Source organism: Pelophylax lessonae (genome assembly GCF_965119305.1).
Source record: "Pelophylax lessonae genome assembly, chromosome: 9".
Taxonomy (NCBI): domain Eukaryota; kingdom Metazoa; phylum Chordata; class Amphibia; order Anura; family Ranidae; genus Pelophylax; species Pelophylax lessonae.
Window position 1 is genome coordinate 269907842 of NC_138776.1, and position 26688 is coordinate 269934529.

At 45.8% G+C, this 26688-nt stretch overlaps 2 protein-coding genes across 2 annotated transcripts in view; one reads left to right on the forward strand and one right to left on the reverse strand.

Moving 5' to 3' along the window:
- LOC309564462 (uncharacterized protein) overlaps nt 1-26688 on the forward strand; it is a gene marked incomplete at its 5' end in the record, with an annotated part of 114840 nt that overhangs the window by 11620 nt on the left and 76532 nt on the right. The gene's annotated exons all lie outside the window — the stretch shown is intronic.
- On the reverse strand, nt 6697-19788 carry LOC309564039 (uncharacterized protein; the record flags this gene model as incomplete). The annotated part of the gene is made up of 4 exons (XM_082268664.1): nt 6697-7708; nt 10315-10324; nt 19522-19693; nt 19779-19788. 4 exons carry the CDS (start codon nt 19786-19788, stop codon nt 6773-6775), a joined length of 1128 nt encoding a protein of 375 aa, XP_082124790.1. The 3' UTR covers nt 6697-6772.

A 26688-nucleotide genomic window follows, 5' to 3' on the forward strand; every position in this document is an offset into this window, starting at 1 on the left:
GTGGACCCACATGTCCTATACCAGGGAGGTCCATGGATCCGGAAATCAGCGAAGACATCCCCCCATCCCAGATACGGGTGAGGGTGCCCCTTCATGCAGTGGCAGCCTTGTCCACAATTCTGGAGGGGTCCGCTCGTGGCTTGCCAAACCAGATCCTCTTGGAACCTCCAGAGGAGGCCCTGAATTTTGATCCCTTGTCTTGGGACCCTGAGGGACCAAAAATCCTCTTATGAGCCGAGGAGAATGGCCCACGTCTACGACGGGGCTCCTTGCCCTTGGTAGCCTACGGAAGAAGAGTACTCTTCCCCCCTGTGAGACCCTTAATGATGTCATCCAAGGAAGCTCCAACAGACAATCCCCTACAAGGGGGCGATCAGATAGGGCCTTCTTAGAAGTCTGGTCTGCAGAACAGTATTTCAGCCAGATTATATGCCGAAGGACCACTGCCTATACAGACAGCCTATAAATCAAAGGAGCCACATCCAAAGAGGCATCACAGATAAACTGAAGCCCATGGACAAACTGATCCACCAGCTCGGCAAAGACAGGGGGAAGCTGTTTCCCCTTCAGGTCCCGGCGTAAAGGTTTAGCCCACTCGGTCAAAGCATGCGACACCAGGGCAATAGTAAATACCAGCCTAAGTGCCGAACTTGCCACAGTGAACATATGGCAGGCCAGAGCCTCCGACCTCCTATCAGCTGGATATTTAAAGGCTGGGGACTCCTCAACCGGAATGAAGGGAGCTTTCTTTAACATGGAAACCGACGAGTCCACTACAGGTAGGACCATCCACCTTTACCGCAATTAATCCTCATAAGGACACCGCAAGCAAATAGCTGCGTTTTTTTAGCTGCGTTTTGGACAACTCCACTGTTTGTGACAATGTTGTGTCACAGCAGCAGTTGTGTGAAGGAAAATGCCTTGTTGAGGTCAGAGGAGAATGGGCAGATGATAGAAAGGCAACAGTAACTCAAATAACCACTCTTTACATCCAAGGTATGCAGAATACCATCTCTGGACGCACAATACATCCAACCTTGAAGCAGAAAGGCTACAGCAGAACAAGATCGCACCGGCTGCCTCTCCTCTCAGCTAAGAACAGGAAACTGAGGCTACAATTGGCACAGGATCACCAAAATTGAAGAATAGAAGATTGGAAAAACGTTGCCTGGGCTAAGGAGTCTGGGTTTCAGCTGCAACATTCAGATGGTAGAGTCAGAATTTGGCGCATTGAACCTTCCTGCCTTGTATCACTGGTTCAGGCTGGTGGTGGTGGTGTAATGGTGTGGGAGGTCTTGGCACACTTTGGACCCCTTGGTACCAATTGAACATGCTTTACTCCCCACAGCCTACCTGAGTATTGTTGCTGACCATGTCCATCCCTTTATGACTACAGTGTCCCCATCTTCTGATGGCTCCTTCCAGCAGGATAATGCACCATGTCACAAAGCTCCAATCATCTCACCACTGGTTTCTTCACCATGACAATGAGGTCACTGTCCTCCAATGGCCTCCACCCTCACCACATCTCATCCAATAGAGCACCTTTGGGATGTGGTGGAACAGGAGATTGGCATCATGGACGTGCAGCCGACAAATCTTCACCTTGTTGTATCTACGCCATGAAGAATGAAGGCAAAATGGGGTCCAACCCCGCAACTATAATAAAGGGGATGGTTAGTGTAGTTTTAAAGAGAAGTTGTAGTGCTGGTTAGAGCCTGTGGTGCATGGTGTTGGTGTCTTTCTGTTGAATGCTGAAAGCCCTTGTCTTCTAAGTTCAAATCTGAAGTTGTAACGCTAAAGTGTTCTGTGGGCAACTAAATGTTTTTCTATTGTTCCCATCATGTCTTCAGTATATATTTCTACAGAGAAGTTAAATCGCTGGCTAGAGCCTGTGGGGCATGGTGTTGGTGAGTTGCAGTTTAATGCAGACATACGCAGGATTTCTTAGTTCGAATCCCTCATGTGGTGATAGTTTTATGTTTCAAAGGCTTAGAGAGTCTGTATCCATGATATAGGGACACTAGCAACTCCTTCTAACGTCTTCTGCTTCTGTGGTGCAGCATGTAAGCTCCTGAAAATTGAGTCAGAGGCTTGTGGGTTCGCATCCCATGAGTGAGCAATGATGGTTCCTCAAAGTTTCGCTCAAGACTTTGAGGGTTGTGTGAAGGTGTAAAGAATGTTTAGGAGTTGACGAAGTTGGTGGTGTGGACCACCGTTGGTTGAACTGGGGCAGAAACAAATGAAGGATTTGAGTATGTGGATGATAAACTTGGGGAGCTTTTGTCACCCATTGTACCAAATCCTCTTTGTGAAACAGTATCCATATCTTATGATTGCCACTCACTTGATGGTAATGTGACTGGAACCCATTTCCATTTGGTTGTTACATGGCTGGAATGCAGCTTCACTCACATGATGCCAAGGTCACCCACATCATGGTTACTCAGTGAGAGAGTCCGCTTCTTAAGCTCTCATTACACAGAGATGCCCCACAGAAAACCAGGCTTGCAATTGCAAGGTTGTGGGTTCAACTCCCTTGACCAGCAGGTCATTTATAAGTGGAATTCTATACTTAATAATGCATTGCTGGCAGGGAGAGAGATTTTTGCTTTTTACAGTTTGTTGAGATCAGATAGTCTAGTGTATACCACAAAGTTATATATATATATAGGCACTTCAGTTTATGTCAGTATTGCTGGAAAAAAACGGCATTGGGGTCACCCCCCCCAGTCCATACCACACCAAAATGTAAAAAAAAAAAAAAAGGCAGCGTGGGGTTCCCCCTAAAATCCATACCAGACCCGTATCCGAGCACACAGCTTGGCTGGCCAGGATGGGTGTGGGGGTGAGAGAGCGACCCCCCTCCTGAATCATACCAGGCCTCAATATAGGGGGGATGGGTGCTTTTAGGCAGGGGAGGCTCTGCCCCCCACCACCTTGCCCCCATATTGATGGGGACAGCGGTTTCTTCCCGACAACCGCGGGCTGTGGTTGTGGGGGACTGCGGGGGGAGGCTTATCGGAATCTGGAAGCTCCCTCTAACAAGGGGGCCCCCAGATCCCACCCCCCCATGTGAATGGATATCGAGTACATCGTACCCCTACCCATTCACCAAAAAAAGTGTACAAAAAAAATAAACACAAAAGACAGTTTTGGAAAGGTCCTTTATTAAAATATAAAATAAATAGTGTGCCCCGATGATCAGTTGCCCACCCGCCCGAAAAATAGAGAAAAAAAAAAAAAGAAGCTCCTGCTTCTACGGACGCTTCCCGCACTAATGAGCTGTTTTGCGTTTGACAGCTTTTTTTATAGGGATCTATATAATAAAATATAGAAGAGGCGGAAGCGTTTTTGAAATCGTTTCTATTTGTCTGGTCCGGCGGGCGTCGCGATTGATGATGGATTTACATCGAGGGACAATATTTTTATTTTCTTTTGAACAAAGGACTTGTCAAAAACTGTGTTCTGTGGTTTATCCTTTTTTTACACTTTTTTGGTGAATGGGTAGGGTTACGATGTACACAATAACCATTCACATAGGGAGGGGGGCTGGGATCTGAGAGCCCCCTTCTTAAAAGGAGGCTTCCAGATTCCGATAAGCCCCCTGCCCGAAGACACCCACAACCACAGCCCAGGGTTGTCTGGAAGAGGCATCAACATGGGGACAAGGTGCTTTGCGGGCCACCCCAAAGCACCCTTCCCATGTTGAGGGCAAGCGGCCTGGTATGGTTCAGGAAGGGGGGGGGTGCTCGCTCGTCCCCCCCCTACCCTGGCCTACCAGCCTGCATGCTCGGATAAGGGTCTGGTATGGATTTTTGGGGGGACCCCACGCCATTTTGTTTTTAAATTTTGGAGTGGTGTACATCGCTGAACAGAGAGGGAGCTCAGGTAAGTATTAGGGGGGCTGCTGCACATAGGCATTTTTTTTTATCTTAACAGAATGCACCTTCTGCCTTTACAATCCCTTTAAGATAAAAAACCTTCTGTGTGCAACCCCCCCTAATACTTAACTGAGCCCCTTCTCTATCCAGCGATGTTGTAGGAGTGTCTTGGCTGCCCTTCCTCATTGGTTGAGACAGCAACACGGTGCCATTAGCTCCTGCTGCTGGAAATCAAAGTCAGTCCGCCAATAAGGAGAGAAAGGGGGACGTAATGGGTGTCGGAATGGACACACAGAGCAGCGGCTTGGCTCGGGTGTCCCCATAGCAAGCTGCTTGATTTGGGGACACTCAACAGAAGGGAGGAGCCAGGAGAGCTGAAGAGGGACCTAAGAAGAGGAGGATCCGGGCCGCTCTGTGCAAAACTAACGGCACAGAGAAGGGAAATGTAACATGTTTCTTCATTTTACCTAAAAAACTGAGACTTTACAATCACTTTAACCACTTGCTGACCGCCCCATGCAGACTTACTGTGGCACGGCAGCTCAGCTGCGCATAATCACATAGATCTACGTGATTACGTGTACACGCGCGCCGCCGGAGCCATGCTCCCACTGTGATTAGACACAGCGGGAAGCAGACCGTGGGAGGAGCGGCCTCGATCGCCGCCGGCCTCCCGCGAACCTTCGGCTAGAATGACAGGAGAGCCGCCTGGAATGTAAACAAAGCAGACGGCTCTCCTGTCAGACAGGCAGGGAAAGATCGTGTGAATCAGCTAAACTGACCGATCTCTCTCTGCCTCTGTCCAACCCATCCCCCCACACAGTTAGTAAGCACAATAGGGAACACATTTAACCCTTTGATCACCCCCAGTGTTAACCCCTTTTCCTGCCAGTGTCATTTATGAAGTGACAGTGCATATTATTTAGCACTGAAAACTGTATTAATGTCACTGGTCCCCAAAAAATGTCAGTTAGGGGTCCGATCTGTCCCGCTTTAAAAAAAAAAAAAAAAAAATTGCTGCCATTACTAATAAAACAAACAAAAAGTCCATAAATCTATCCCGAAGTTTGTAGATGCGATAACTTTTGCGCAAACCAATTAATATACGCTTTTTGGGATTTTTTTTTCACCAAAAATATGTAGCAGAATACAAATTGGCCTAAACTGATCAAAAAATTTTTTTTTTTTTTTTTTTTTCATTTTTATATTGGGAATGTTTTAGAGATCAGAGTGTATACCACAAAATATATATATATATATATATATATATATATATATATATATATATATATATATATATATATATATATATATATATTTATATATATGTATATATATATATATATATATATATATATATATAGGCACTTTAGTTTATGTCAGTATTGCTGAAAAAAAACGGCGTCGGGTCCCCTCCCCCCCCCCCAGTCCATACCACGCCAAAATGTAAAAAAAAAAAAAACAGCATGGGGTTCCCCCTAAAATCCATACCAGACCCTTATGGATAGAATACAAATTGGCCTAAACTGATGAAAAAAAAAAATGTTTTTTTTTTTAATTTTTTTTATTGGGAATGTTTTATAGCAGACAGTAAAAAAAAAATTATTGGTGTTTTTTTCTTTTTCAAAATTGGCGTTTTTTTTGTTTATAGCATAAAATCGAAAAATCGCAGAGGTAATCAAATACCACCAAAAGAAATCTCTATTTGTGGGGAAAAAAAGACATCAATTTTATTTGGGTGCAGCGTCGCACGACCGCGCAATTGTCCGTTAAAGCAACTCAGTGCCGAATCGCAACAAATGGCCTAGTCATTAAGGGGGTGGGGGTAAATCCTTCTGGAGCTGAAGTGGTTAATGTGTGGAAAAAAAAAAAAGAAAAAAAGCTCTGAGAGAGAAAGAGTTAATATGATTGAGACTTAATCCCTCTCCTGTCATCACACTTTAAACATTAGAGCGCCCCCTAGCTGCAGCCTGGTAATAACATTGCTAGGAGGACTATTCATTTATCTGCTACATACTTCCCATCTTTATATAAACGTCTCCTGACATTTAGGGATCTATTCATAAAAAAAATGGCAGGGTCCAATGAAAGTGCGGGAGTTACTCGTCTCTGTGAATTGGGGTAACAAATGAATGTTATTAGGCCCTTTGAAATACCGGTTGAATGTTTTCCTCTGATTTAAAATGGAGAATGTTGCATTTGGCCACTAGATGGAGCTAATTCCTATGATACTTAGTGCCATATAATAGCCAAATGCAGTTTTCTCTGTATTCCATTAATGGTTGGTATAATATTGCTGGTTTAATTATCTGATGTCCTTTAATGTGACAATCATTCGCCGGGCTGTGCCAAATTCTGCCCGTATTTCCATTATCACAGCAATTTCCTCACTTATGGGGCAATAATGCTCTATTATTACTGCAGTGCCACATTATGGCCACTAGATGGAGCCAATAATCATAGGAAATCACTGAAATAAAATATGAGCAATACCGGTCACGGCTGGGGGAATGCGGGTCACATTCATTCAACAAAGCTTTCACAACTAGATCTGTAAGTGTTTGTGAAATCTTCCCGCACAAAATGCACTCAGCCAATGAAAGGTAAGGACTCCATTTTTATTTTTCTCCTGCTATCAATGGCTTACACGGGACAACACTTCATCCATGTCTTTGGTGATCTCTGATCTCCTTATGAAGGATTTCTTACATGATGAAGATCAGCCATGGAGTATATCTGAGGTGTATATCAGGGTGTGCTTCTTCCCCACATGTTCATCAACATTCATATAGAAGACATTTCCCGCACTCAAGCCACTAATACACCTCAAGGGTTGTGTGGGACCCCTGATGTGCAGAAAGACAGGACTTCAGTGAGGAACAATTCACTCATTTAGGACAGGAAAGTGGCTTCTCCCCCGTGTGAGATCTCTGATGTCTGTAAAGACTGGACTTCGCTGAATAACATTTTCCGCACTCAGGACAGGAATACGGCTTCTCCCCCGTGTGAGATCTCTGATGTACGGAAAGATGGGACTTATCTGAAAAACATTTCCCGCAAACAGGACAGGAATACGGCTTCTCCCCCGTGTGAGATCTCTGATGTTTGTTAAGACTAGACTTCTGTGCAAAACATTTTCCACATTCACGACAGGAATACGGCTTCTCCCCCGTGTGCAATTTCTGATGTTTGTAAAGAGTGTCCTTCTGTGAAAAACATTTCCTGCACTCAGGACAGGAATACGGCTTCTCACCAGTGTGCAATCTCTGATGTGTGTAAAGAGTGGACTTCCGTGAAAAACATTTCCCGCACTGAGGACAGGAATATGGCTTCTCACCAGTGTGCAATCTCTGATGTATGGAAAGAGTGGACTTCATTAAAAAACATTTCCCACACTCAGAACAGGAATATGGCTTTTCCCCTGTGTGCAATCTCTGATGCGTGGAAAGACCAGACTTCTCTGAAAAACATTTCCCGCACTCAGGACAGGAAAATGGCTTCTCCCCCGTGTGAGACCTCAGATGTATATTAAGATGGCACTTCCATGAAAAACATTTCCCACACTCAGGACAGGAATACAGCTTCACTGCTGTGTGAGTCTTTATATGACCATGTAAGGTGGATTTCAAATGAAAACTCTTCCCACACTCAGAACAGGAATATAGCTTCTCCCGATTGTGCCATTTCTGATGAATGCAAAGACTGGATTTATGTGCAAATAAATGCACAATAAGATTGGATTTAAAACGGAATCTCTTCCCGCACTCAGTACAGGAGAAACTCTTATCTGTTGTAATGACAGCATCATCCCTCACAGTCTGAGGCTCCTCAGGATAAGAGGAATACGATGGTCCATCTACACTGTGTGGTCCTGGATGGACATTGGAGGTAGCCGGGTTTTCTCCTGGACTATACTGTGTGATGTCCTCATCTTCTACTTTACAGTCTGGAGACAAAGTGAGACAATCCTCTGAGGTTTTCCTCATCTCCCGTCCATCTACTAAAATAGAAATACAAAGATTATTACTAGACATCAGCAGATTGGTTCCCCAAAACCAGGACTCCGCCCACATCAGACAGCTTTGTCTCTGAGGATCTTACAATTTCCCCCTCAAGGTAACAAGAGAATCCATATTATGTGTATATATAGCAGTGGGTAGAGGGGAGAGAGCAGAAGTCAGGAGTATGTAATGTACAACATAGAGTATATAGTGCAGGGGTCAGGAGTATGTAATGTACAGCATAGAGTATATAGTGCAGGGATCAGGAGTATGTAATGTACAGCATAGAGTATATAGTGCAGGGATCAGGAGTATGTAATGTACAACATAGAGTATATAGTGCAGGGTTCAGGAGTCATAATATTTGTGTTCAGTAATCAGTTGCAGAGGTCCCACACCGCTGCCTCCCATCTCCTGAGACTGCACTCAGTGACTTGGGTGTGAGACTATACAGACATATCCCTCCACCCGGCACAGACAGCAAATAACAGAGCAAGTAACCCCGGGAGAATTTTTCTGTCAGAGATCTTGGTAGACCCGGACATGGGGCAGAAGATCCAAGGTACATACCCCAGGTGTCTAGGTCAAGCAACGTCTATGGTAATTATCAACATTTTACTGCCAGCTGAACCCCAGAATCTCCATAAATCCAGTCTAGAGACATAAATTGTGTCTGCAGCACAGAGAAGGAAGATTATCCGAGAGAAATACAGGAATACAGGACGGGGAACACAGCTCAGGAAAGTGACCAGAGGATTACAGGCTGATATCACCCAGTCCCCGCCCTACTCTGGACCAATCAATGAGCAGTATGGGTGGAGGAATGTATTTAGTGTTAATGACCCACCTGTGCTGATCTCTGTAGGAGTGTCCTCCTCTATAAATGTCCCCGTTATTCCATCCTCCTCCATAGACTGCTGATCATCCCTCACATACGTCTCTTCTTCTTCCGCTTTAACCTCAAATTCTATATCGATTGGATCTCCACTCTAAACCAAGAAAATGAGAGAAAATATCATCTGTAGGTTATAAGGTTAATTATTTTGACATCATATAGAAAAAAAAACACACATCGTCTCCACAAGTCCATGTTCTAGATTCTACGTTCCACCAACCTTGTAACACTGAGGGATGGTGTGACCTTCCTGTGTGGAATCCCGGGAATACAGAGGACGGGGACATCTCTCTGGTGGGTTCCTGGTATTAGGTGGCTCCATCATATTCTTGTGTCCTTCTGTAAACTCCTCCATCACTCCATACTCCTCATCCTCCTCTTTATATTCTTCTTTAACATCAATATTATCATCCTCCAAGTTTCCACTCTGAATATATAATAAAATATTCATTGTAACAAACATGCTTGTATATAAATTATAACTACCAATAATTGTTCCTCACCTGATGATGGTGAGGGATGGTGTGACCTTCCTGTGAGGAATCCCAGGAATACAGAGGACGGGGACATCTCTCTGGTGGGTTCCTGGAGCTGAATGACTCCTCCATGGTGTCCTGGTACAGATCTTTGTAATCTTTTGGAAACTCTGACTCCATCACCCCATCCTCATCATCCTCCTCTTTTATCTCTTCTTTAACCTCAACTTTAGAATCTCTCAGGTTTCCACTCTGAATATATAATAAAAATGACATCAATGGTAACAATGCAGATAATGTACAGATCCTAATGATACTATCAGTGATTGTTCCTCATCTACCTGATGATGGTGGGGGATGGTGTGACCTTCCTGTGTGGAATCCCGGGAATACAGAGGACGGGGACATCTCTCTGGTGGGTTCCCATTACTGGATCCATCTGTAGGAAACACACACACTGACTGAATACATTGTTTCTATGTGTTTATCAGATGATGGGGGATCTAGGTGGAGCCTCCGTACTGCTCTCTCCTTTACAATAAAGTCTCCTCTTACCCGGTGATGTGAGGGGCGGCTGATTCTCCATCATGACGTCCTTCCCTGCACCGCTCACCTCTCTTGTCAGCAACTCGATGATCTCTCTGGTGACTTCTCGAGTCTTCTTTTTATTTCTCTATTCTATCAGGGAGGGAGGTGGAGGCAATGTGATGGTCATATGATCTCCAGACTTCACAGGAGGAAAACTCTAGATTTGAACACAAATAGTAAAATCAAATGACATTCCCAGAATCCTCCTCACCTCTCTGGTCAGGTCTCTTTTTATTTAAACCCCACTTCATGCTGAGGTTTCTGATATTACATACAATGCAGGTCCAACATTGCTACTTTGCAAGTCAGGATGCCTGGGGTTTGGCCCACATTCTAAGAGCATCAGAAAAAAGAGATATTAGGAGGAGGAGCTGTGAGGTCAGTGTGATGTCATGGAATTCTCTGACTTTGGTTGGAGGAACACTGGGAGGTTGCTGTACACAGAATTATTTCTACCGGGTGCGTCTAACCTTTCCTAAACTGAAAGATGAACATTGTCTTTGTCAGGACTCATCATATTCCTGTGATCTCCGTGTACTCCAAAGACTTTACTGATCACATTTTAGGATGAATATCTGAGACTGGGAGCATTATGAAAAAAAAAAAATTCCGGATATTTACTACAAATTACATTTTTCTCTTCTTCTATTTGAATCTTATAAAATAAATACATACATATTACAATCTTCCCTAAATAAAACCCCCATCCCACGCCATTAATAAATGTAGTATAATCCATTGGTCAGGAGTGTGTGGTGCTCTTGCTCCTCATTCCAGCATCCTGGTTTTGGCTGTGATGCATTCTTTCTATCTGTGTCCACCTGCAAGGTGATTGATGTGGTCATTCTCTGGGTGGAGACCAAACCTGATTTGGGCCAGCCAAGCCTACAGTCTCACGCTTGTGATATTGCATTTTTAACACATGCTCCAAGCTCTCTGTTTGTCTGCCCTACTCTTCTGTTTGGGTTCCTTTGTTGAAGGCCTTGGTTCGGATATAGAATACTCTCTAAACTCTGCCTGTCTTTTGACTACAGATTTGACCCTGACTATTCTGAATCTTGTCTGCCTTGTACCTGGACTGCCAACCGCAAGTACCTGATTGCTGTGCTCAGTTCGCCCCTGCCCTAGCGTGGTAGTCAGGCACTATAGCATTGTGTATAAGTCCTGGTGGCAATTGCGTACTAGTAGACCTGCTTGCCTTATGGGAAAGGGGGCTGCTATAGGTGAAGAAGTAATGTGTCAAAGGAGTAACCAATAAGGGGGAAATGTTTTTGTAATATAATTCGCTAAAGCCATCAGGACCAGGTGCCCTACCCAACAGAGCCTGTTAAATAGCAGACAGGGATTTGTCGGCTGTGATATCCTTTTCCATTAGCTTCCTATGTTCCTCCAGGAAGGCAGGGATGGGGAGGTGAGCCGTGATTTTATCAAAATCCTGTGGACTAGACACATTCATATTCGTTTAGGGGTCCTGAAAGACGGACGAAAATGTAGGACCAACTTAGGATTTTGTGTAAAGGAGCCATCCACTCTCCTGATCTTGGGGAGGTGGGCAGCTAGGGGCCAATTTGGTCGCCAATAATTTGCAAGGCTTATCTGTTTGGGAGTAAAATTTAGCTCTAGACCACCGCAGATTCTTTTCAGCCCCGGTGGAGAGGCAAACATTCAGCTCTAGTTGGGCGGCCTCTATCTGGTTCCATAGGTCTGTCTGGGGATTCTTTTTATGGTAATTTAGTAAGTCATGCAAGACCCTTTCCTTTTGTTTAAGCGTCGATTCATAATGTTTTTTTATAACTGGCGGCCACATACTGTAGCCTTATGTGCTGCCCATTCACACATCGAGGAGGTTTGGGTGGGATCATTCAAAGAAAAATGTTACTTTACCACTTGCCAACCAGGCGCCATGTGTATACTGCGGCAAAGTGGCACTATTGCGCGAAACAATGTACCTGAACGTTGTTCAAAAGCCACTAGATGGCGTGATCACCCTGTGATTGGCTAGCAAGGATGTCAATCAACAGGTCCGGTGGACACGATGTCCGCTGGCCACCCGCGATCATCCCCGGGAGATGCAAAATGGTGATCTGTCTATGTAAACAAGGCAGATCACCGTTCTGCTAGGGGACAAGCAGGAACCAGGATCTCTGTCTTCCCCCAGTCAGTGCAATCCCCACACAGTTAGTAAGCACTCTCTAGGGACACACTTAACCCTTTGATCACCCCTGGTATTAACCCCTTCCCTGCCAGTGTCATTAGTACAGTGACAGTGCACATTTTTTAGCACTGATCACTGTGTTAGTGTCACTGGTCCACAAAAAGTGTCAAATGTGTCCGCCGCAATGTCGCAGTCCAGGTAAAAATCGCTGATCGCCACCATTACTAGTATTACTAGCAATAACTTTTGGGCAAACCAATGAATATACATATAAAGCAAATTACCGTGATGGTGGCCCCTACCCCTAATACGCAATTACGCAATGAATATAGACTTATTAGGATTTTTTTTTTACCAAAAATTTGTAGCAGAATACATATTGGCCTAAATTGATGAAGAAATTCGAATTTTTTATTGGATGTTTAATAGCAGAAAGTAAAAAATATTTTTTTCCAGCCCCTCTTCCAGTAATGCGGAAAAACGAGCCAGGAGGCTGGACCAGTATACTCTGCTGGGGTACGGGGCGGCTGGCTGTGTCAGAGAAAACTCGAGTGAGGCCTGTGAGCTGCCTTGTCCCCCCCCCCCCCCCCCCATAGCCCTGTCCATGGATGAGCCTGTGGAGAAGGAAGACTCTCCTTCCAAGGATTCCCCTTCAAACGGAGTCTGGAGAATCCACAAGATGTATCCTGACAAGTGACCCGCAATGTCCTCTGTGTCGGGTTCATTTAAGGTCCCATTTACACATGTTCTGAGCTTGTCCAGATATTGCTAAATTCTGGTCAGAGGTATTTGAAGTGATTAATGTTAGGTTACAGTTGACACTTTGCCTTCCCCGGAGTTGGCACTTCTGGGGATTCATGAGGATGAGCAATGGCCTTATCATACTAAATTACTAATCTCATATCTCCTGTACTACGCAAAAAAATAAATTCTCCTTAGGTGGACCTCTTCCACTCCCCCTGTGTTGTCCTCCTGCTGGGAAGCGATGGTAGATGCAGCTTTACCTATGTATAGACTTTCGTATATAAATCGGGGTTATTCCTGGAAGTATGAGAAAGTTTGGTCTCCTTGGACATCTACAATAGTTGAATGCCGCTGACTATTTCCATCTAACTCTTCAACGTTAGACAGTTAGACGGTTGGATTACCATCTTTTGTTTTGTGTCCCATTAAAGAATGCTCTGCCAATCCCTCCACTGGCTTCCATTCACTGTCCTCCACCTCCCTCTGTCAATCCCTCTACTGGCTTCCATTCAGTGTCCTCCACCCCTCTTTGCCAATCCCTCCCTTGGCCTCCATTCCGTGTCCTCCATCCCTCTCTGCCAATCCCTCCACTGGCCTCCATTTAGTGTCCTCCATCCCTCTCTGCCAATCCCTCCACTGGCCTCCGTTCAGTGTGCTCCAACCCTCTCTGCCAATCTCTCCACTGGCCTCCGTTCAGTGTGCTCCAACCCTCTCTGCCAATCTCTCCACTGGCCTCCATTTAGTGTCCTCCACCCCTCTCTGCCAATCTCTCCACTGGCCTCCATTCAGTGTCCTCCACACTTCTCTGCCAATCCCTCCACTGGCCTCCATTCAGAGTTCTCCACCCCTCTCTGCCAATCCCTCCACTGGCCTCCGTTCAGTGTGCTCCAACCCTCTCTGCCAATCTCTCCACTGGCCTCCATTTAGTGTCCTCCACCCCTCTCTGCCAATCTCTCCACTGTCTTCCATTCAGTATCCTCCTCCCCTCTCTGCCAATCCCTCCACTGGCTTCCACTCACCCAACAAATTAAATTACAAATAGTAACAATAACTTACAAAGTACTCCACAACTCTGCCCCCAGCTACATCACCAGCTAAATCCTTCTCTTCATTCCTCCCAAGACCTCCTGCTCTCTAGCTCCATCATCATCACCTCATCCCATGCTCATCTCCAGGACTTCTCCAGAACTCCCTATCCCAATTTGTCTGTCTGTCTGTCTGTCTGTCTGTCTCCTACTCTGTCCACATTTGGACGATCCCTGAAAACCCTTCTCTTCAGAGAAGCCTTTCATGCCCCCACCAACTGGACATCTATTTTCTCCATCAGCCCATCCCCCACAGTTATTTCCTTTTGTATCATTTGACCCTCCCTCTTAGATTGTAAGATCTAATAAGCATTGTAACTGTACTGTCTGCCCTCATGTTGTGCAAACTGTTGGCGCGATATAAATCCTGTATAATAAGAATATATGTGTGTATCATCATCTGCTGGAGATAAAAGAGGTCACAATGACTATGGAGGAAGAGGACGGACATGACGGGGGGGGGGCGATGGGGGATTACTGGGTGTAAATAGAAAATAAGATCTTATTACCTCCTCTGCTGCAACGTCCAGCAACGTCTCCTCTCTTTTTCCTCCCGAATCACCTTTCACCTGGAACTTCCTATTTATACCTGACATCACTTCCTGCCTTCCATAGAGACTTCCTGTCTGGGTAGATGTGAGATCACCACCTTGTGGAGCTCAGAGGAACTGCAGCCCAGAGAAACGCCTCGTAGTGTGAACACGGCCTTGTGCTGTGTGTGTATGTACTGTGCATAACCAAAGAATTTCTGTACAAACTTTCAGAGACCATCTCAGGGAAGCTCATCTGCATGCTCGTCGTCCTCATCGGGTCTCCACCTGACTGCAGTTCATCGTCGTAACCGACTTGAGTTGGCAAATGCTCACATTCTATGGCGTCTGGCACTTTGGAGAGGTGTTCTCTGCACAGAGGAATCCCGGTTTTCTTAGATCTCTGAGTTCAGCTCATGAAAAATGGGGGAAAAAACAAGTGTTGTGTCTATAATTTTGTTCAGTATATATGGACATGTATTTTTTTTCCAGAACCTTTTTATATCATTTATTTTTAGCGCTGCATTTTCTCCCCCCCCCCCCCCCCCCCCTAATGACCAGGGCATTTTCTATGCGATGCGGCACTGTGTTACTTTGCCTGGCAATTGCGAGGCCGTGCAAGGCTGTGCCCAAATCAAATTATTTTTTAATTTTTGCTATAAAACATCCAATAAAAAAAAAAAAAAATGTAAAAAAATCAAATTTCTTCATCAATTTACCCCAATATGTATTCTGCTACATGTTTTTGTTAAAAAAAAAAAAAAAAAAATCCCAATAAGTGTATATTATCGCGTCTACAAACTATAAGATATTTTTACGGCATTTTTATTTATTTATTTTTTACTAGTAATGGCGGCGATCAGAGATTTTTAGCGGGACTGTGACATTGCGGAAAAACGCTCAAAAAAAACGTTCCAAAACGCCCAACAAGTAAAACCCCATTCATTTAAATGGCCCCTGTTCACATCTGAGCATTTTGCAAAATGCCTGCAGCTGAAAAAAGTACATGAGCTTCTTTTTGGGCTGATTACCAGCGTTTTTGATAGATGTCAATGCCTGCCTCCAAAAACGCCTGAAAATCCCGATAAAATCGCGGTAAAAAAACGCTCAAGTGTGAATGCAGCCTAATTGACACTTTTTTGGGTACCAGTGACATTATTACAGTGATCAGTGCTAAAAATATGCATTGTCACTCTACTAATGACACTGGCGGGGAAGGGGGTAACATCAGGAGCGATCAAAGGGTTAAATGTGTCCCTACGGGGTGCTTTCCAACTGTGTGGGGGACGGTCTGACTGGGGGAAGACAGAGGTCTGTATTTCTGATTAGCAGGAACACAAGATCTCTATCTTCTCCCCTGCCAGACCGCAGTTCTGCCTCTCTCGGAAATGATTGCAGGTGGCCAGCGGACTTCGGGTCTGCTGGAGCAACTGATTGGCTCCCCCTTTGTCGCAATCATGCCACCTAGTGGCTACTGCATGAAATGACGTACAGGTAGGTGATTTCACTCAATTGAGCCACTTTGCAGCAGTAAATGTACGTTAGGCGGTCGGCAAGTCCTTAATAACTATATTAGAGTATATCTAGAAATCATGGTTTGATTTTATGATATTGATATATGATCCACTTATATCTTTGTATTCACCAATACTATTTATAAACTATTTATAACTAGGGTTTGAGCTTAGGGGTAGGGGTAGGTTTAGAGCTTAAGTTTAGGGTTACCCTATTGCCGGTTCAGACACAGAAGAGGGTGTGGACTAAGGACAAAAGGTCAAAAGTCAGGAGGTGTGTTCTCAGTGGTCAAAGGTCAGGAGGTGTGGCCAACCTCCACCATAGGCGTGGACACAGCTGATAAAGACGCTCGCATCGCTCACCCTTCAATTCGCATAGTTTGTGGACCCAGGAGGTGGTGCTTTTATATTTATATACTATTGTTAAAGGACACTTGTACATGGTAATATTATGGACTCACTTATGAATTGCCATTCAGTTTTGATTTTTTTTCACAATACATATTTGTGTTTCACATTTATAATCACTGTATTAGAGTTTATCTAGGAACCAGTGTTTGATTTGCACTGGTGCGAGACCATCCCCAAACTGTTCCCTCAAAGTTGGGAGCATGAAATTGTCCAAAATGTCTTGGTATGCTGACGCTTTAAATTTTCCCATCAAGGGAACTAAGGGGCCAAGCCCAACCCCTGAAAAACAACCCCACACCATAATCTCCCCTCCACCAAATGATATGGACCGGTGCTCAAAGCAAGGTTCATAAAGACATGGATGAGTGAGTTTGGGGTGGAGGAACTTGACTGGCCTGCACAGAGTTCTGACCTCAACCCGATAGAACACCTTTGGGATAAATTAGAGCAGAGACTTTCCTTCTCATCCAACATCAGTGCCTGACCTCACAAATGCTCTTCTGGAAGAATGGTCAAACATTCCCATAGACACTCCTAAACCTTGTGGACAGCCTTCCCAAAAGAGTTGAAGCTGTTATAGCTGCAAAGGGTGGGCCAACTCAATATTGAACCCTACGGACTAAGACTGGGATGTCATTAAAGTTCATGTGTGTGTAAAGGCCGGCGTCCCAATACTTTTGGTTATATATTGTGTGACAGGAGCCACTTTGGACGTGGGGCTTGTGGAACCCAAATTACCTTAGAGAGGTCAGGAAACTCCTTGTCCAGCTTCCCAGGCCCCTCTTATGTGTAAGTCACCCTGTGTCTATTAGGGCGAAAGGGTGACTAAAAAAATAATGAACACTGAGAATATGGTTTGGATTACTCAAATGGGGCAGTAATATTTGCAAACAATATCTCTCAAGGAACATATGAAGACTCTGGGACTCCAGGCCTAGGATTCATGTTAAGGCCTAGCTGCCTATTGCCAATAAAAGACTGCTTCACACAGTCAGACTTATATCAGATGCTAATATCATCAGCTCAACCACCTGTCTTCCACACAATGTTGAATATGCTGATTTACTCACCTGTTATCTACTGTGGGTTCTGTGTTTACACTTATGATGATGAGTATTGTACTTCAGAAGCTCGAGATCGGCAGTCTGCTAGTTAATTGGCTCAGGTTGATTGAATCATTGTCATCTATTAGTTACTGGTGGAAAACTAGAACACTGTTTGGGTTGGTTGTTCTTTAGATATGTTAATTTTATTTCTGTACACAATTTTATCTGCATATGATAATGTAATCAGGCACCTGACCTGGTGGGGTAATTTGATCAGGAGGGGGATGTTTTCCTGTGCTGTATATATTGTGCGTGCGACTGTTCAATAAAGTTGTTGGTTCCAGATATATACAAGCTAAGTTCTGTATGGGGGATATCTGATATCTATGTTCAAGACTAAAGGAAGCCCACAAACACAGTGTGGGTCGCGGTTCCATTACATAGTGTATATATCCCAGGCAGGGGCGGCCTGTCCATCGGGGGTGCAGGGGCGCCGTCCCCTCTATCCATGTGTCCAGCCCCCTACTCTACATGCAGGGCGCCGGACGCATGGATTCCAAAAGGGGGTTTTTTTTTTTTGAAGCACATGTTTAGAGCCAGAGGCTCTAATAGGCTTCAAAAAAAGGATGGGCTTGGGGCACAGAGCACTGCGCCCCGAGCCCACCCAGGTGTGTGACAATAGCGAATGAATATTCACTATTGTCACACTGACTCTCCTCCCAGCCAATCAGGAAGAGGTTTGTGAGACCCCTTTACCAATTGGCCAAAAGGAGAAGCGATCTTACTGGCCAGTGGCCAGGAAGAGGCAGAAGACACACGGCTGGAGGAGGACAGCGGCTCAGCCATCCAGCACTCCCCAGCTCCCGACAGGAGGAAGGAGGAGGCAAGGAGGCGGGGGGGGGGATGTGTCACCTGCCAACTGACTGACTGACCGACCGACTGGCCGACCCGGGGGGGTGCGCATTGGTTTGCCGCCCCCCCCCCCCCCGAATTACCGAGCACCATCCGCCACTGATCCCAGGACTAGATTCCTATAGTATGTGTGTTTCGTGGAAACATGGACTTCAATCCAAAGCCAGACCACTCCAAGGGTCCCTCAGGCAAACGCCTCCTAAAGGTCAGTAGGCAAGAGGCCACCCTGCACTCCTCTCCAGAAGCCCCTCTCCTGGTTGGGTCTGTCACACCAGGGGTCTACCAGTATTAAAAATCCAGATAGAACTTATTCAAATAATCAGCACTCAGGTCGTTGATGATTCATCCTCTGTGGAAGTAGAAGCTAGGTCAAACCACCGATCCCAAATCTTAGCCGGGTGTTTTCTATGTATATAAATAACCTTTCTATAAGGCAAGAAAAGATTGACATCCGTGAGTTCCCTTCACTGAGGCCCGAAGCCACATCCTAGCTATCAACAATCTGGCCATAAAGAGGGTTTCCAAAATAACCTTCCTATAAGGAACTGACCATTATAGGAAATAATCATTTGCCATGACTGGGGGAATGTCTGTGAAATTTGATGAACACATTTTTAACAACCAGATCTGTAAGTGTTTGTGAAATCTTCCCGCACAAAATGTACTCAGCCAATGAAAGGTAAAGACTAAATTTTTATTTTTCTCCTGCTATCAATGGCCAACACGGGACAACACTTCATCCATGTCTTTGGTGATCTCTGATCTCCTTATGAAGTGTTTCTTACATGATGAAGATCAGCCATGGAGTATATCTGAGGTGTATATCAGGGTGTGCTTCTTCCCCACATGTCCACCAACATTCATATAGAAGACATTTCCCGCACTCGAGGCACTAATACACCCCTAGGGTTGTGTGGGACCCCTGATGTACGGGAAGACAGGACTTCAGTGAGGAACAATTCCCTCACTCAGGACAGGAATACAGCTTCTCCCTCATGTGAGATCTCTGATGATTGTTAAAACTAGACTTCTGTACAAAACATTTCCCGCACTCAGGACAAGAATATGGCTTCTCACCAGTGTGCAATCTCTGATGTGTGGAAAGACTGGACTTCGCTGAAAAACATTTCCCGCACTCAGGACAGGAATAAGGCTTCTCCCCTGTGTGCAATATCTGATGCTTGTAAATACTAGACTTCTGTGAAAAACGTTTCCCGCACTCAGGACAAGAATATGGCTTCTCCCCCGTGTGCAATATCTGATGTTCGTAAAGATTGAACTTTTCTGAAAAACATTTCCCGCACTCAGGACAGGAATACGCCTTCTCCCCGATGTGCAATCTCTCATGTCTGGTAAGACTGGACTTCAATAAAAAACATTGCCCGCACTCAGGACAGGAATATGGCTTCTCACCCGTGTGCAATCTTTGATGTGCGGTAAGACTGGACTTCACTGAAAAACATATCCCACACTCAGAACAGGAATACGGCTTTTCCCCTGTGTGTAATCTCTGATGTAAGTAAAGACTGGACTTTACTGAAAAACATTTCTCACACTCAGGACAGGAATATGGCTTCTCCCCAGTGTGCAATCTCTGATGTTTGTAAAGGTTGGATTTTTGGGAAAAACATTTCCCGCACTCAGGACAGGAATACGGCTTCTCACCAGTGTGCAATCTCTGATGCATGGAAAGAGAGGACTTCTGTGAAAAACATTTTCCGCACTCAGGACAGGAATACAGCTTCTCATCAGTGTGCAATCTCTGATGTGTGGAAAGATGTGACTTCCGTGAAAAACATTTCCCGCACTCAGAACAAGAATAAAGATTCTCCCCAGTGTGCAATTTCTGATGTGTGGAAAGAGTGGACTTCTGTGAAAAACATTTATCGCACTCAGGACAAGAATACAGGTTCTCACCAGTGTGCAATTTCTGATGTCTATAAAGATGTGACTTCTGCGAAAAACATGTCCCGCACTCAGGACAGGAATACGGCTTCTCCCCAGTGTGTAATCTCTGATGTGTGTAAAGATGGGACTTCTGTGAAAAACATTTCCCACACTCAGAACAGGAATACGGCTTTTCCCCTGTGTGCAATCTAAGATGTGCGGAAAGAGTGGACTTCATTAAAAAACATTTCCCACACTCAGAACAGGAATATGGCTTCTCCTGTCTGTGCCATTTCTGATGAATGCAAAGACTGGATTTATGTGCAAAACATTTCCCGCACTCAGGACAGGAATACGGCTTCTCACCAGTGTGAGATCTTTTATGCACAATAAGATTGGATTTTAAACAAAAACTCTTCCCGCACTCAGTATAGGAGAACCTCTTATCTGTTGTAAGAACAGCACCGTTCCTCACAGTCTGAGGTTCCTCAGGAGAAGAGGAATACGATGGTCCAGCACCGTCCCTCACAGTCTGAGGTTCCTCAGGATAAGAGGAATACGATGGTCCGGCACTGTCCCTCACAGTCTGAGGTTCCTCAGGATAAGAGGAATACGATGGTCCATCTACACTGTGTGGTGCCGGATGGACATTTGAGGTAGCCGGGTTTTCTCCTGGACTATACTGTGTGATGTCCTCATCTTCTACTTTACAGTCTGGAGACAAAGTGAGACAATCCTCTGAGGTTTTCCTCATCTCCCGTCCATCTACTAAAATAGAAATACAAAGATTATTACTAGACATCAGCAGATTGGTTCCCCTAAACCAGGACTCCGCCCACATCAGGCAGCTTTGTCTCTGAGAATCTTACAATTCCCCCCTCAAGGTAACTAGTTAATGGGTCCTCTGATCTCCTACCAGTTCATTTCTTTATTCATGGACCTTAGTCAGAGAGTGAGGAAACAACGAGAACTGTCTTTTATAGGAGTGACAGTGATGAGGGGATTATAGGACGAGTGTCCCCTCCCCCTCTATCACTCATTGCCATCTTCCCAACACAAGAAGTCCCGCACTTCCTTATTTAGTCCATGATTTAGTCATAGATAACAGCGGGGCTGAGCGTGAGGATGGGGGGAGAACAACCTTGATGAAGACTGGACTGATCCTGAAGACCACCATCATTGAGTTACTGACTCCTCCCCCATTATCACTTTCTGTTTAAGGTTCCAAAGTTGGAGGATGTTATCACATTACTATCAACATGTAAAAGTCTGTATATAGTGCAGGGGTCACTCAGGACTCAGAATATTTGTGTTCAGTAATCAGTGTCAGAGGTTCCACACCGCTGCCTCCCATCTCCTGAGACTGCCCTCAGTGACTTGGGTGTGAGACTATACAGACATATCCCTCCACCCGGCACAGCCAGCAAATAACAGAGCAAGTAACCCCGTGAGAATTGTTCTGTCAAATATCTTACTAGACCCGGGGATGGGGCAGAAGATCCAAGGTTCATAACCCAGGTGTCTAGGTCAAGCAACGTCTATTGTAAAAATCAACATTTTACTGCCAGCTGAACCCCAGAATCTCCATAAATCCAGTCTAGAGACATAAATTGTGCCTGCCGCACAGAGAAGGAAGATTATCTGAGAGAAATACAGGAATACAGGACAGGGAACACAGCTCAGGAAAGTGACCACGGTATTACAGGCTGATATCACCCAGTCCCCGCCCTACTCTGGACCAATCAGTGAGCAGTATGGGTGGAGGAATGTATTTAGTGTTAATGACCCACCTGTGATGATCTCTGTAGGAGTGTCCTCCTCTATAAATGTCCCCGTTATTCCATCCTCCTCCATAGACTGCTGATCATCCCTCACATACGTCTCTTCTTCTTCTGCTTTTACCTCAAATTCTATATCGATTGGATCTCCACTCTAAACCAAGAAAATGAGAGAGAGAATATCATCTGGAAGATATAAGATTTAATATAAGAAATCCAAACTATCTCCACCAGTCCATGTTCTAGATGCTCCAATCCACCAACCTTGTAACATTGAGGGATGGTGTGACCTTCCTGTGTGGAATCCCGGGAATACAGAGGACAGGGACATCTCTCTGGTGGGTTTCTGTAGCTGGGTGACTCCTCCATGGTGTACTGTGTGACAGGTGGAGACTCTGTCATGGTGAAAAGGGTCATGTAAAGGACACAGAGTGTGCATATTTGCTCTGTGCAGGACTACAGAGCGTAGTTATGCAGTGGAGAAAACTGCTGTTGCAGCTTTCTCCAGGTTTTGGTTTACCTGAAAGGGGCTCTGTAGTTTGGAGATTTCAAAGTGTCTTGGGAGGGAAGGAATCTCCAACTCTGTGTCCAGGTTTTGCTGATTACAAGCAGGGTGTGTGCTCAGGTGCACACAGCCCTTATAATCAAGATTTAGGAAGACATCAGGGCTCCCAGTTGGAGACTGTTCCAGCCAGCAGACAGGAGGTCTGTTCGTGGGGAGTCAGGAGGACTCCGATACTCTCCGGGAGTCAGTGGCTGCAGGTGGCAGCCGGAGCACAGGTGTGTGCGTGAGTGAGACAGGAGACGGCCTGAGGACCAAGGCCACAGTGAAGCGGTTAGCTTTGAGGAGTTCATGGTCTGGGGACCAGCATAAAGTGCTGAGGAAGACTGCACGAGAGCGAGAGAGCCAGGTGGGCTAGTATTTTGTTTTGTACTTACTGGCGAAGAACCCCTGCGTGGGAAACTGTTATGGACTTTCCTTATTGTTTACGTTTGCCTTTTAATAAAAGTGGGCTGCCATGCCCTTAAAAATGTATACCTGACTGCAGTGAATCACTGAAGAAATGCATCTACTGCTGAGCTGATTGTCCCCCATATCACAATTGGTGGAGGATGCGGGCAAGCTGATGGTGGAATCCAGGTCTGCGCTCCACAGTGATTTCAGGTCAGGAACGGTTGGCTGTGTGCAGAAGTGCAGCCAGGCAAAAGGCATTGCGTGTTGCAGGTGGTGTACCTGTGAAAGGAAAGTAAAAAAAAATTTTTTTTCTCCTCTTTCCTGCTGTGAACTGTTGCATGACTACAAGTATGGAGAGTCCGCCAATGTTTGAGTCTGCGGTGGACTGGTGCAAGCAGCACCTGGCAGCACTGGACCAAGCCAGAGGAGAAAGCAAGCCAACCTTCAGTAAGAGAGAGCTGCTGGGTATCCATACCTGGGAGAGGGGTGTTGTTGCCCCTGGCAACGCTGCTGCAGTTAAACCAATAGCTGTGGTGGGAAAAGTGAATGTGTCACAGCTTGAGACTGGGTTCAGCAGAGGAAAACCTGTGATATGCACCAGGAAAGTGGTTGTCCCTGGCAACAGTAATCCTGGCAGACAACAGCATGTGGAAAGGAGGAGTATGGTCGTCTGTGGCAGCAACGTCCAGCCCAGCAGGGATGTCTGGGATCCAAGGAGTCCGTCTGCTGATGATCGTGACCAGTGGTATCCTGCAAAAATGAGGGAGCATCAGTCATCAAGGAGATGCCAAGGAGTTAAAATTCAGCATCCAGTACCATGCTTGGAGTGTGGTCAAGTAGGCCATGGGATGTTTACTTGCCCTAGGTTCTGGAACACCGCTGGAGAGTCTGAAAGGGCTGCAGTGCTGCATTATGGCCACAAAGAGGCAGTAGCTTGTGAGGATGCAGCTGAGCGACCACGCACTCAAATGAAGCCAAAGTTACCTGCTACAGGATATGGTAAGACTGTTGCAGTTTGTGGGACTGATCCCAGTGAAGTGGGAGTCCGTCCAGCGGGGAGATTCGCACAAGGTGTGAAAATGGACTTGCTGCAGTGTCATACCCAGAGCAGTGGGGAGACACAGGTTGAAGCTCAACCTGCAGCAAGGTTAAAGACTCAAAAAGACTTGAGGACTCTGTATGTGCCTGGTGTAATCCAGCAGAGTGCTGGGAGAAATGTTAGCCTAGGGATGACCAAAACCATCTGTGTGCCAGGTTCCCTAGTGACAGGTGCTGCAGAGATGCCCCGGGAAACCTCCCATGAGCCCGCAGGTGTGAGGTATGTGGTTTCCCAGGACAACTGTGGAGCCGCCCTAGTGGGCTTAAGTACCTCTTGGGAGAGGAAGGGTGGTGTGCTGAGTAGCAAACAGGTTGCAGTTGCTCATGAAAAAAGAGAGCCTGCTAAAGCTCTTAACACTGTGTGTATAAATGCTGATAACGGTATTACTGTAGATAAACATACTTATGTTGGTGATGTGTTCACTAGCAGTGAGAAAAGGGGGATGCCTCCCTTAGCAACTAGAGTGAGAGCCTCTGGGTTGTCCATGGAAGTCTCTGGGGGTCTCCGTGTGTTGGAGTCAGAGATTGTCCATGACAGTACTAATACTACCCTGGTAGGGCAGAGTGTAACTGGACCTTCTAGTGGGAATGTGTTAGTGCAAGCAGAATCCCATGTGCCTCCTAGAGCAGGTGATGCAGTGCTGCAGAGCACCTATGATGGAAGCACAATGGATTGGGATAGCTGGGGAAAAAAATTGATAGCCATGTTAGACAAGGCTCAGGCAGGTGAAAAGGGTGTGGAAACTACAACTGCTATGCCAGAAGGAGGGATCGCAGAGCAGCCGGTGGCTGATGGAGCGTTGGTGCCTGCGATAGTTGTTCCCTTCCAGTCAGAAGGACCGATTAAGGGCGCATGCTTGCCAGATGTCGTATCCACCGCCCAACCTCTTAAGGTCAAGTGTCAGGGTGACCATGTGACTGGTGTTGACGTGCAGAGGCTCATTGTTGTTGAGTTGGAGGGGATGAGTGTGAGACATACATCTGACAGTGTTCCAGGGGAGCACCAGGTGGTAATGATGGCTACCTCCGGTGAGGTGGAGGCCCCTTTAAATGTCTCACCCTCTCAGGCTGCAGTGGATGAGCCCCTCCACGTCTATGGTGAGGGAAAATTCCCTAAAAATGTTTTGCATATCGATGCAGAATGCATTAAAGTGACAAGTGTGTTGCTGGAACTGCTTGAACTAATAAAAGCACATTCCTTGTATACCTGGGTGCCTCCCTTCCAGTCGGGTATGTTGGTATCGCGGAGTACCCATGGGTGGAGCCAGGTAGTACAAGCTGTGCTGGGTAACCTAAATCAGAAGTTGAACAAGTTGGTACGGTGCTTTTTAATAGTGTGGCAAGTGATCTCACAGTTCCCTGTGAGGGTGCTTCCAGATACTGGTCGGTATGGAAGACTCTCTGGAGAGCTGATGGAGACGTTGGAGGTCTCTCCGCCTGATGTGGTGACAGAGAATGCTTCTGCTAGTGCGATCCGAGGTGTGGCTGAGCAGGTGTTAGTAAATGACGCGGATACTGTCTCACCCACTAGACCTCATGTGATGGAAGGGCTGAGCGTGGACCAGCAAACAGCAGAAATCCTGTCTCTAGTTCGGGTAGAAATAGATAAAGGAAAACTGGGTATCCAGAAGTGTAGGACCCCATTGCGATTCAGGATAGGGCGTGCCTGGAAACGCACCCGGAAAAAAGATTGGGCCCACGCAGCTGGTAGCTGGCACAGAGGTGTCCCGATCAGGAATTCGGGCTGGTGTGTTCCGCCCCCTACTGGGTCGAAACAAGGGGGGGGGATATGTGACAGGTGGAGACTCTGTCATGGTGAAAAGGGTCATGTAAAGGACACAGAGTGTGCATATTTGCTCTGTGCAGGACTACAGAGCGTAGTTATGCAGTGGAGAAAACTGCTGTTGCAGCTTTCTCCAGGTTTTGGTTTACCTGAAAGGGGCTCTGTAGTTTGGAGATTTCAAAGTGTCTTGGGAGGGAAGGAATCTCCAACTCTGTGTCCAGGTTTTGCTGATTACAAGCAGGGTGTGTGCTCAGGTGCACACAGCCCTTATAATCAAGATTTAGGAAGACATCAGGGCTCCCAGTTGGAGACTGTTCCAGCCAGCAGACAGGAGGTCTGTTCGTGGGGAGTCAGGAGGACTCCGATACTCTCCGGGAGTCAGTGGCTGCAGGTGGCAGCCGGAGCACAGGTGTGTGCGTGAGTGAGACAGGAGACGGCCTGAGGACCAAGGCCACAGTGAAGCGGTTAGCTTTGAGGAGTTCATGGTCTGGGGACCAGCATAAAGTGCTGAGGAAGACTGCACGAGAGCGAGAGAGCCAGGTGGGCTAGTATTTTGTTTTGTACTTACTGGCGAAGAACCCCTGCGTGGGAAACTGTTATGGACTTTCCTTATTGTTTACGTTTGCCTTTTAATAAAAGTGGGCTGCCATGCCCTTAAAAATGTATACCTGACTGCAGTGAATCACTGAAGAAATGCATCTACTGCTGAGCTGATTGTCCCCCATATCACAACTGGTACAGATCTTTGTGTTCTTTTAGAAACTCTGACTCCTCCATCACCCCATCCTCATCATCCTCCTCTTTTATCTCTTCTTTAACCTCAACTTTAGAATCTCTCAGGTTTCCACTCTGAATATGTAATAAAAATGACATCAATGGTAACAATGCAGATAATGTACAGATCCTAATGATACTATCAGTGATTGTTCCTCATCTACCTGATGAT